The sequence below is a fragment of the Ciconia boyciana genome, chromosome 31 (genome assembly GCF_034638445.1).
Source record: "Ciconia boyciana chromosome 31, ASM3463844v1, whole genome shotgun sequence".
NCBI classification, from domain to species: Eukaryota; Metazoa; Chordata; class Aves; order Ciconiiformes; family Ciconiidae; genus Ciconia; species Ciconia boyciana.
In genome coordinates, this window is record NC_132964.1 from 88,531 (window position 1) to 98,616 (window position 10,086).

At 71.3% G+C, this 10,086-nt stretch overlaps 3 protein-coding genes across 5 annotated transcripts; 1 reads left to right on the plus strand and 2 right to left on the minus strand.

Annotated features, from left to right (window-relative positions):
* The first annotated feature begins 1,358 nt into the window (after nucleotides 1-1,358).
* GADD45GIP1 (GADD45G interacting protein 1) lies at nucleotides 1,359-2,564 on the plus strand. The gene is made up of 2 exons (XM_072848342.1): nucleotides 1,359-1,733; nucleotides 2,137-2,564. The coding sequence occupies exons 1-2, from the start codon at nucleotides 1,396-1,398 to the stop codon at nucleotides 2,489-2,491; spliced, it is 693 nt and encodes a 230-aa protein (XP_072704443.1). The 5' UTR covers nucleotides 1,359-1,395; the 3' UTR covers nucleotides 2,492-2,564.
* RAD23A (RAD23 homolog A, nucleotide excision repair protein) lies at nucleotides 2,536-6,746 on the minus strand. Of its 3 annotated transcripts, none has more exons than XM_072848339.1 (9): nucleotides 6,572-6,741; nucleotides 5,723-5,884; nucleotides 5,440-5,618; nucleotides 5,082-5,137; nucleotides 4,578-4,708; nucleotides 4,432-4,507; nucleotides 3,818-3,948; nucleotides 3,582-3,737; nucleotides 2,536-3,057 (listed from the first exon to the last, which is right to left on the minus strand). In XM_072848339.1, the coding sequence occupies exons 1-9, from the start codon at nucleotides 6,641-6,643 to the stop codon at nucleotides 2,944-2,946; spliced, it is 1,077 nt and encodes a 358-aa protein (XP_072704440.1). In that variant the 5' UTR covers nucleotides 6,644-6,741; the 3' UTR covers nucleotides 2,536-2,943. The 3 variants fall into 3 exon arrangements, with proteins under 3 accessions (XP_072704440.1, XP_072704441.1, XP_072704442.1); XM_072848340.1 differs by having other exon boundaries at nucleotides 4,578-4,705; nucleotides 6,572-6,739; XM_072848341.1 differs by lacking the exon at nucleotides 3,818-3,948 and having other exon boundaries at nucleotides 6,572-6,746.
* A 154-nt stretch (nucleotides 6,747-6,900) lies between these two features.
* On the minus strand, nucleotides 6,901-9,998 carry CALR (calreticulin). The gene is made up of 9 exons (XM_072848338.1): nucleotides 9,819-9,998; nucleotides 8,805-8,906; nucleotides 8,512-8,715; nucleotides 8,342-8,436; nucleotides 8,050-8,259; nucleotides 7,855-7,968; nucleotides 7,627-7,770; nucleotides 7,461-7,553; nucleotides 6,901-7,387 (listed from the first exon to the last, which is right to left on the minus strand). The coding sequence occupies exons 1-9, from the start codon at nucleotides 9,913-9,915 to the stop codon at nucleotides 7,202-7,204; spliced, it is 1,245 nt and encodes a 414-aa protein (XP_072704439.1). The 5' UTR covers nucleotides 9,916-9,998; the 3' UTR covers nucleotides 6,901-7,201.
* Nucleotides 9,999-10,086: the final 88 nt, after the last annotated feature.

Here is a 10,086-nt window from a genome sequence, read left to right on the forward strand (position 1 = left end):
ATGCAACGTCACGCCCTGACACGCTGTGACCTGCAATGACACGCCCTGACACGCTGTGACACGCTGTGACCTGCAACGACACGCCCCGACACACCGCGATGTACCCTGACACGCCGTGACACACAACGACACGCCAGGACAGGCGCTGACACCACAGCGTGTCATCTGCCAGCCCCGGGGACATGCGTGGGACGGGGACCCAGGCGTCCGGAGCTGCCCCACTCCCCCCTGAGGCTGGACAGGAAAAACCTGGGTGGGGAGAAATGCCCCCCCCCGAGTAAACGCGGGGCTGTGGGGTCTCGGCAGCGGGGAAGGACAAAGGCGGGAGTGAAGGAACCGCAGAGGCCCCAAAATCGGGCAAAACTGCCCCAAAATGGGCCGGTTTCCAGCCCCTCCCCTTGGCCGGGTTTAGGGGGGCCCTGGGTTCACTGGGGGGGGGCCGGGAGCCCGGACACCTGAGTCCCCCAGCTGGTGGCGGGGGGGGGGGGGGGCCTGTGGGCTGCAGTGGCGGCAGGGAGGCCAGGACGCCTGGATCCCCCACCCCCAGGAGGCCTGGGGAACGTTTTGGGGCAATTTCGGGGGATTTTGGCTCTGGTTAGCAGCGCGTTTTCGCCGGCTGCCGAGGCCTGGAAGCCATTAGGGCTCCCCCCGCCCCCCCCCGGCCCCCGGCAGCTCCAGCCGGGGGCGGGCGGGGAGCGGACCCAAGCGTCCGGGGGCCCCGGCCCCCCCGTGGGGCCCGCGTGGGGAGCGGTCCCAGGCGGCCGGGTGCCCCCCACCCCCTTTTCCCGCCCCCCGACCCCCCCAGGGGACCCCGGCGTCCGGGGGCTGCGCCTGGGCGCGGGGGGGCCGGGAGGGCCGGGGGGGCGGGGGATCCGGCCCCGGGCAGGGAGGGGTTAAGGCGGCCGCGGCCTTGGCAGCGCGCCCCGGGCTTTGGCTGCGAGTGAAAAGGTTTGGGGGGGCCGGGGGGAGGGGAGCCCGCGCCGAGCCCACCCCCCCCCCCCGGGGGAGGGGCGGCGGTTTGGGAGCATGGCGGCGGGGAGCGACCCCCCGCCCCGCTGCCAGCCCCGGGCCGGGGTCCCCGCCGCCCCCCGCCCCAGGGCGGAGCCCCCCCGGGGGCCCCCCGACACCAAGGGGGTCCCCACCCCCCGGGGTCCTTCCAGGGTCCCCCCCCGGTATGAGACCCGACACCCCCTCCCCTCCCGCTATGAGCCATCCCCACCATCGGGGCCCCCATCCCCGTTGGGGTCCCCCACCCCAACCCACCCCGCCCCCGACTCCTCCCCCCCTCCGGCCCCCCCCCCGTCACCTCCCGGCCCGGCTTCCGCCCGCGCCTTCAGCCGCTTCCGCCCTCGCACTCCGCCGCTTCCGGGGCGTCACTTCCGTCGTCCCCCCAAGATGGCGGCGCCCTGGGGGCGAGCGGTGGCGGCGGCGCTGGACCGAGCCCGGGTCCCGCTGGCGATCGCGGCCCCGGCGCGGCCCTATCGGGCGGCCCCGCTGCGGCGCGGCGCGGGCCGGGGCCCGGGCCCGGCGGACCCCGCGGACCTGCGGGCGGCGGCGCGGCGGTTCGGGCGGCTGGGGGAGGCGGCGGCGGTGCCGGCTTGGCGGCTCTGGCCGGACCCCGAGCGGCTGCGGGCGGCGGAGGAGGAGGAGCGCGAGTGGGACCCGCCGCTGCGGGAGGTGGAGGCGGCGCTGGACCGGCGGGAGCGGGAGGAGGCGCGGCGGCGGGAGGAGAGGTGGGACGGGGCGGGGCGGGGCGGCGGGTCTGGGGGCACGGGGAGAACTGGGACCGGGTTTGGGGGACGCCGGGGGAACCGGGGTCAGGGCCTGGGGCACCACTGGGGGAACCGGTACTGGGAGCTGGGGGCACGGGTGAAAACTGGGAGGAATGGGCCGGGGAGACACTGGGAGAACTGGGATCAGGTCTGGGGGGGGCACTGGGAGAACCGGGATCGGGGTCTGCGGGCGGGGAATGGGGGGAAGAACTGGGGAAAACTGGGGAGAAATGGGACCGGGACCGCACTGGAGAGAACCGTGGGCACTGGGAGAACTGGGACCGGGGGGAGTGCAGGGTTGGGGGTGTCCCCAGCCCGGGGGTGTCCCCAGCCCGGGGGGGGGTCCCCTGCTCTGTCCCCCCAGGCGGCAGCTGGTGGCCCGCAGCCTGGCGGCGATGCCGGCACGGGTGAGCGCCTGGCGGCAGGAGCGGGCGCAGGCGCGGGAACGAGCGCGGCAGGAGGCGGCGAGGCGGCAGCGGCTGCTGGCTGAGGCGGGGCTGGGGGGCCCCCCCCGCCCCGGGACCCCCCCCCGTGGCAGCCCCCAGGCCCAGGCACTGCTGCAGGACCTGGAGCGGCGGCAGCGGCAGGAGGAGAAGCGGCGCCGGCGGCAGGTGCGGGAGGAGGCCGCCCGCAGCGCCATGGCCGCTGCCGAGGCTGCCGCCGCCTCCCGGCCCCCCCCGAGGGCCCCCCCCGAGAGCACAGGGGCCGTCTCCTCCTGAGGCCCCCACTCCTCTGCCCAAATCACACCCACATGACCCCAAAACGGGTTTAAAATTCTGCGTTTAATCTCTTCCCCCGCGTTCTGGTTCTTCCCGTGGTGTCGCCCCCCCCACCCCCCCAGGGCCGAACGGGGGAAGGGGGGGGCGGGGCGGGGGGGACACACACAAACACACACGGGACAGGAGAAAGCGGTTTGCCGAGCACCCCCCCAGCATGGGGGGCTCCACCAATGGCTGCTGCTCCCTTGGGGCGTGGCAGGGCTGGGGCCCAATGGGGGTCCCAGTCCCGCCCTTCCCCAAAAGGCAGAGCCACACCCACAGCACCGGGGAGGGGGGCCCGTGCAGAGCTGTGTCCGCCCCCCTCCGCGGTGGGACCCCCCCCAGGAGGCAGCATGGGCCCCCTGCCCCCCCCCCGGAGGTGGGGGAGGGGAGGGGGCGCCTGCCCCGGCCCCTCAGTCATCGTCGAAGTTCTGGCTGAGCAGGAAGTTGGCCGCCAGGTTCTCGTTCTTCTCGCAGGCGAAGTAGGCCTGGATCACCAGGCTCTCGGGGAAGCCCAGCGCCTTCAACTGCAGGGGGGAGCATTAACACTGGGCCCTACTGACACCCCGGGGCAGGCACAGCTTCCCACCGCCGCTGTTAACTCTGGACCCCAATGGTAGCTCTCACTGTGTTCCCTGCCAGCATTAGCTCTGTACGCAACCCGTTGGGAGGGCTAAATTTGGTCCCCGACGGTGGCTGACGAGGATCTTTTGCTGTTCTGGTTCCCGCCAACAGCTGCTTTCTGCCGCTGTTAGCTCTGGAGCCCAGTGACCACAGCCCAACTGCTGCCATTCTGAACAGCTACAAGGATACTGGCCCTCCCAGCAGCGTTAATTCCAGGCCCTAACAACAGTTCTAAGGGGGCTGCTTCCCCGACTTCCTCAGCGCTGCAAACTCCGGTTCTTACTGCTGGCTCGACATTGCTTGCAGCGACTCCTGTCCGCAGATCAGCCACGCTATTAACTCTGGTCCCTACTGACAGCAAGCAGCTCCCCCTGCACCCTGCCGACGGCCGACAGCCAGCGTCTCCGTGGTGCCCCCTTGCCCTTACCCTTTCTATGGCTTCTTTTTCCTGAGGCGTCACCTGGATGTAGTTCATCTGGGGGGACTCGTCCCCGATGGCGCCCATCTCCCCCTCGAGGTCGCCCAGCTCCCCCAGTGGCTCGTTCAGCATCTGGATGAACTGCTCCTGGTGCTGGCTGATTTGCTGGGGGAGGGAGAGAGGGGCAGGGGGTGAGTCGGGGGGTGGCAGGGGGATCCCGCAGGGGTCCCGGGGCTGCCGGGTACCTGGAGCAGCTGGGGGTTCTCCTGGCCCAGCTGCTGGAGCAGGGCGGGCAGCAGGGCCGGGTTCTGCTGGATCACCTGCCGCATGTTCTGGAACTGGGGCTGCTCCCGCAGGAACTCCAGCGGGTTCTCCCCTGCGGGTGGGCGGGGTCAGTGGGTGGGGCAAGACCAGGCCACACCCATGGGGAGGGACCCGGTGAGACACCCCCCCCCCCCCCCCAGGAGGAAGAGCCTCCTCAAGCCCTGCCCTGGGGCAATGGGCCCACCCCAAGCACTGCCCCACCCACACCCCTCCCTCCAGCCAGGCCACACCCACAAAGGGGGCAGGGGCTGCCCAGGCCACACCCCTCCCAGCAAGGGGCCCAGCAGAGCCACGCCCCTGGGCAGAGAACCAGCTGGGGCGTCCCTGGGGGCGGTTCTTAGCACTAGGCCACACCCCCAGGAAGGCGGAGCCCCCACACCACACCTCCAGCTGGACGGCTCCCAAGCACACCCCCAGACCAGGAGCCCGCCTACTAGGGAGGAGGCCCGAGCCCCACCCGAGACTGAGCCTGCTGGGTGTGGCCAGCCACAGCCCCGCCCCCTGGGCGTGTCCCGACGCAGCTCCACCCACCGACCTTCAGGCGCTGGCTGCTCCGGGGGGCGGCTCTCCTGCACCGGCGGGCGCTCCGGCTCGGGGCTGCCGGGGATGCCCTAGGGACAGCGGGGGTCAGGGGGGCCTGAGCCCTCCCCCCCCCACCACCCCCTGCGCCCCCTGGCTCACCGTCAGCAGGTACTCGACGGCGCGGTGGGGGTTGTTGTAGCTGGCACGCAGCGCGGCCACCACCCGCTCCCGCTCGTACCCCATCGACATGATCTCCGTCAGCATCGTCTCGTACTCTGAGCCCGTCACTGCTGGTCCCATGTCAGCGCTGGCCCTGGGACCCCCCTGGGCCCCCCCCAGCTCCAACACCCCCACCCCCCTGCTGCTCCAATTTGCCTTCACTGCCCCATGAACTTCACACACCCCCATTTATCTGCCCCGTTCCCTCACCTGGAGACCCCCACAGCATCTTCCACGACACCTCTCCCTCTCCTCCGTCCCTGCTCAGGACCCGCCCTCAACCTCCCCCCATTCCAGAGGCCTCCCCATGCCAGGAACCACCACACGCTGGGAAGCCCCCACCCCACCAAATCTCTGTGGACCCCAAGTCACCACACCCCAGGGATCCCTCCACGTCCCTCCCCCTCCTGCCCCTCCCCCCATTCCACACCCCCTGGCACCCACCGAGGGTGGAGGCGGCGTCGGCCGAGCGCCCCGCACTACCTGGAGGGGGAACAGAGCTGTGGATTCAAGAGAGAGATGTGGCAGCCGGGGCTTTTCTGAGAACTCCGGGGCACAGCCGGCCCCCCCAAAAGCCCCTGTGGCCCACTACCCCCCCTCCGTGCTGGCCCAGCCCCAGCCCCCACTCCCCTGCTACTTCCCCCCCCCAATCTCTGTACTGGCCCCTAATCCCCTGCAGCCCCCCCAAACACTTTGATTCAGCCTCTCTGGTCCCCCACGACCCCCAGCCACAGGGCCTAACAGAGTTAGACTCCCCACCCCCCAGTTCCCCCTCCTTGGGGCTCTCTCTATTCCCCCTTACCCCGCCGCAGGCTCCGAGAGGGCGAGTGGAGGGAGATCATGGGACGGCGCCTCCTCGCTGGGGGCGGCGGGCGGCGGGGGGACGGCGTCAGCGGCCGGGGGGGGCCCCGGTGCCGCGGGAGGCTCCGAGGCGCCGCCAGCTCCAGCCTCAGAGGCTGCGGTGCCCAGCGCCGACTTGGCCTGCAGAAGGGGGTCGTGAGCCGGCGGGGGGGAGGGGGGGGGGTGTGTGTGTGTGTGTCTGGGAGGGGATCCGTTTTGGGGGGGGATCTGGGGGGGGGTCCCACCTTGGTCACCATGACAACCACAAAGTTCTTCTCATCAATGCGGTACTCGCGGATGGGGACATCATCGCTCAGGATCTTCCCGGCATAAATGAGCTTCTGCCCAGCCACGGGGAAGGCATCGCTGCCCTTCTCCGCCTCGATCTTCTCCTTCAGCGCCCGCACCTAGGGGCGCAGGAGATCAGGGGGGCAGCCCCCAAACCGGGTCACCCCAACACACAGGGTCCCACCAAAAGCAACAAGGGCCCCCCGAGACAGGGGAGTCATCGTCCCATCTGGGGCCGGCAGAGGGACAGCCTCTGGGGGGAGGCAGGCAGTAGCTGGGGAGGTGCTCTGAGCCCGGGGGGGTTCAGCCCCCCCCGATGTTCACCCCCACCCAAATAATTCCCCGCTCGAGATCTCCCCGGCGTGCAGAGCACCCAGGCAGCCGAGCCACCCCCGCGGGGGGCACTGGGGAGCCCCAGGCTGCACAATGACAGGACACCCGCCCCCAACAGCTGATGCTGCAGCGAGCACGGCACCCGCCACCGCCTCCCAAACGGAGGCAGGAGACACAGAGCGGCCCCGGCCGGGCCGTGCGGGGGGGGCGATCCCCTCCCCTCCCCCCCCCCGCCCGCCGCCGCGTACCCCGCACACGGCTCCATCCTCAGCCGGGGCGGGAGGGGGCAGGGAACGAAACGGCACCGCAGCGGCGCAGAAGCCCCGGGCTGCCCCACTCCGGGGGGACTCGGATCCCCCCCCCCGCCGCGGGCAGGAGCGGGATCGGGGCCGCCCCAGGCCGGCGGGGGGTGAGGCCCAGCCCCGCCCGCCCCGCGGGCCGCCGCCGGCCGCGCCCGCCCGGGCCGCGCTCACCGTCTCGTGCGGCTCCATGCGGATCTTGAAGGTCTGCTGCTGCAGCGTCTTCAGCGTCACGGTCACCGCCATGGCGCGGCGGCGGCTCCTCCCGGCGGCCCCACAACATGCAACTCACGCCGCCGCCATCTTAGGCGCCCCGCCGCTTCCGGCACGTGACGCGCGGCCGGAATTGCGTGACGGCGCGGGCCCTGCCCGCCTTCCCTCCCGCCCGGCGGCGCCCCCGTCACGTGACGCGGGAAAGGGCGCGGCGGCTCCGTCACGTGAGGCGCGCGGCGGCACAAAATGGCGGCGGCGCGGGAAAATGGCGCGGGCGGAGGCAGCGGAGCTGAGGCCGGGACGAGCGTTAATTTAATAGAAACCGGATCGCGACACCCGTACAGTCACGTGCGCCCGCGGAGCCCCACCCCCGCCCGTACCGGGGGGGTGCCGCACCCCCGCCCAACCCCCGCCCCCACGGTACCGGGCCCGGCGCCGTTCCTGAGTCCTCGCCCGGCGGGGGGGGGCCCGGCCCCCCCCCGCCGCTCCCCGGGCCCGCAGGCGGGCGGGCGGCGGCGCCCATAGAAAAGAGTCCAGGTCTCACAGAGACATTACGGTCCCGCCCCGGGGCCGGCCGGGCCGCGCCGCCCCTCACAGCTCGTCCCGCGGGGCCGCCTCCGCCTCCTCGGGCTCGGCCTCGGGCTCCTCCTCGTCCTCCTCCTCCTCGTCCCCGTCCCCCTCCTCGTCCCCCTCCTCCTCCTTCTGCTGCTTCTCCTCCTCCTCCTGTTTCTTCCGCTGCTCCTCGTCCTGCTGCTCCTTCATCTTCCTCTCCGCCTCCTGCGGGACATGGCGGGGGTCACCGGGGGGGTCCCAGAGGGGTCCCAGGGTCCAGCCCCATCCCCTCCCCTACCTTGGTGGCCCCCCAGGTCTCGTTCCCGATCTCCTCCGCCAGCTTCTCATCATCCGTGATGAGGAAGTTGTCAAAGATGGTGCCAGACTTCACCTGTGGGACAGGGGGGTTCAGGGGGGCCCAGGGGGGACACACAGGACCCCGCGGGTGACACCGCCCCACGCACCTGCCAGAGGTCGAGACCGATGACGCCAAAGCTGTCGTAGGCGTAGAGGTGGGGGTCGGGGCTGTACTCGGGGTTGTCGATCTCAGGGTGCACCCACTTCCCCTTGTAGTCGGGGTTGTCGATCTGCTGGGGCCTCCACTCGCCCTGGGGGGTAGCGGGGGGGGGGTCAGGGGGGCTCAGGGGGGCACAGCCCTGTCCCCTGGAGACCCCCCAGACCCCCGGCCTCACCTTGTACTCGGGGTTCTGGATGACGGGGGGCTCCCACTCCCCATCCATCTCCTCATCCCAGTCCTCCGGCTTCTTGGCGTCAGGGTCAGGGATGTGCTCGGGCTTGTCCCAGTCCTGGGGGGGCCAGGCGGGGTCAGGGCACTGCTGCACTGCCCCAGAGCCCCCACACCCCTCAGAGCCCTCCCCCCCCCCCACCTCAGGTTTGGTGTCCTCGGGGTCGTCGATCTTGGCCCGCTCATCCCAGTCGTCGGGCTTCCGGGCGTCGGGGTCCTTGATCTTCCTGGGGGGCAGGAAGTCCCAGTCCTCCTCCAGGCTGCCCGACTCCACCCGCGCGTTGTCGATCTTCACCTCGTAGGTGTTGTCGGGCCGGACCACCAGCGTGTAGAGGTGGGTGAACTCGTCATCCTGCGGGGAGGGGCAGCTCAGCAGGGCCAGAGACTCCCCAGTGGGGCAGGGCAGGGCAGGGCCAGGCCCCCCGCCCACCCACCTTGCAGCGGATGTCCTTGTTGATCAGGACGTTCTTCCCCTTGTAGTTGAAGATGACATGGACCTTCTTGGTGCCAGGGCCACAGATGTCGGGGCCTGGAGGGGACAGGGGGTAAGGGGAGTCCCACACACACCACCATGGGGGGCCACAGGGGGGGGCCGGGGACCCACCGAACATGATGTTGTACTCGGAGTCGCCATGCATGTCCTCCTGGTTCAGGCTGGCCGGGAAGAGCTTGACATAGCCACCACCACAGTCGATGTTCTGCTCATGCTTCACTGTGAACTGCACCACCAGCGTCTTGTCCCGGTTGCTGAAGGGCTCAAAGCGGGAGGAGATGGCGTAGAACCGGGCATCCTGGCTCGTCTGGATCCCTGCAGGATGCAGGCACGTTGGGGTGGGGGGGGGCTCCTGGGCCCGGGGGTCCCCACCCAGCATGGCCTGGCCCCGGGGGTCCCCTCACCTTTGTCCTTCTCGGCGTCGCCGTAAAACTTCCCAGCCGTGAGGACAAACCGGCCGTAGTCAGGCTTATGCTTCGATTCCACCCACCGGCGGGTCCAGGCGTCTGCGGGAGGGGAGCGCTCAGGACCCTGAGTCCCCTCCCCATAGCTGGGGAGTCGGGTCTGCCCCCCCAGCGCAGAGCTGGAAGCAGGGCAGCTCCCGAGGCCCTTCACGCTCCAGAGGAGCCCATCGAGGAGAGCTGCCCACCTGCACCCGCAGCCAGAGCTGGGCCCCCCCACATTGCTCCTCCTCCCCTTCCCCCCACTGCTGGGAGCCCCAGAGGGAGCTCAGATCTTGGGGTGTCTCTTGCTGTAGGGCTGCAGGAGGATTTGGGGTCCCGGGGAAGGACAAGCCCCCATCATGAGCCAGCTCCTCTCTGGCCTCCACCCGCAGGGAACAACCCCTTCCCAAATGTCACTTCCCCAGTGAGGAACCCCTACCCCTTGAGGGCCCCCACTCCTAGCAGCCCCCATCCACTGCCTCTCTAGCCCCCCAAGCTGGGGGGGAGGGGGTCTCAGCCCCCTGTGTCCTCCCAGGGCCCCGTTCCCCAGCCCAGGGCAGACCTCCTACACAAAGTTCTCCCCAGAACCACCCATCCAAGCAGGCCCTGACCCTCCCCCCCATCTTTCTCCTGACACTTACCCCTCTCCAACATCTCTCAGCCCCTCTTATCTCACCCAGAGGCCTCGCCCCCCCCCAATCCTCTAATGCCCCTTACCCCCTGCACCCAAATCCTTCACCCCCGGTATGATCCTCCTCCTCCTCAGCCCAGGTGAGACCCCTCGCCCCCATCCACTCCCATACCCAGGACAGCCCCCACCACAGCCCCGACCTCCAGCCCAGGGGAGGCCTCCACGCCCCCACTACCCTCCCTCGCCTCAGGGAACACCCCAGGTCCCCACAGCCGCCTCCCTCGCCTCAGGGGCCTCCCCTCAACCCCCTATACCTCAGGGGACCCCCGCCCCGGCCCCCTCACCTCCGTCCCCGAACTCCTCCCGGAAGAACTGGGCGGGCCCGGCCGCCGCCAGCGCCAGGAGGGCGCCGAGCGCGACAGGGAGGCTGAGACGTCTCATGGCGGCGGTCCCACGCGGCGCGGCCCGGTCGTGCCCTCCCTCCCTCCCGGCCCGGCGGCGCCCGGCACTGCGGAGGGGGGCGGTGGCGGCGCCCGCTTTTATCCGCCCACCGCCCCTCGGCCCGCCCCCGGCCCCGGCCCATTGGCCCGCGCCCGCGCAGAGCCCGCTGCC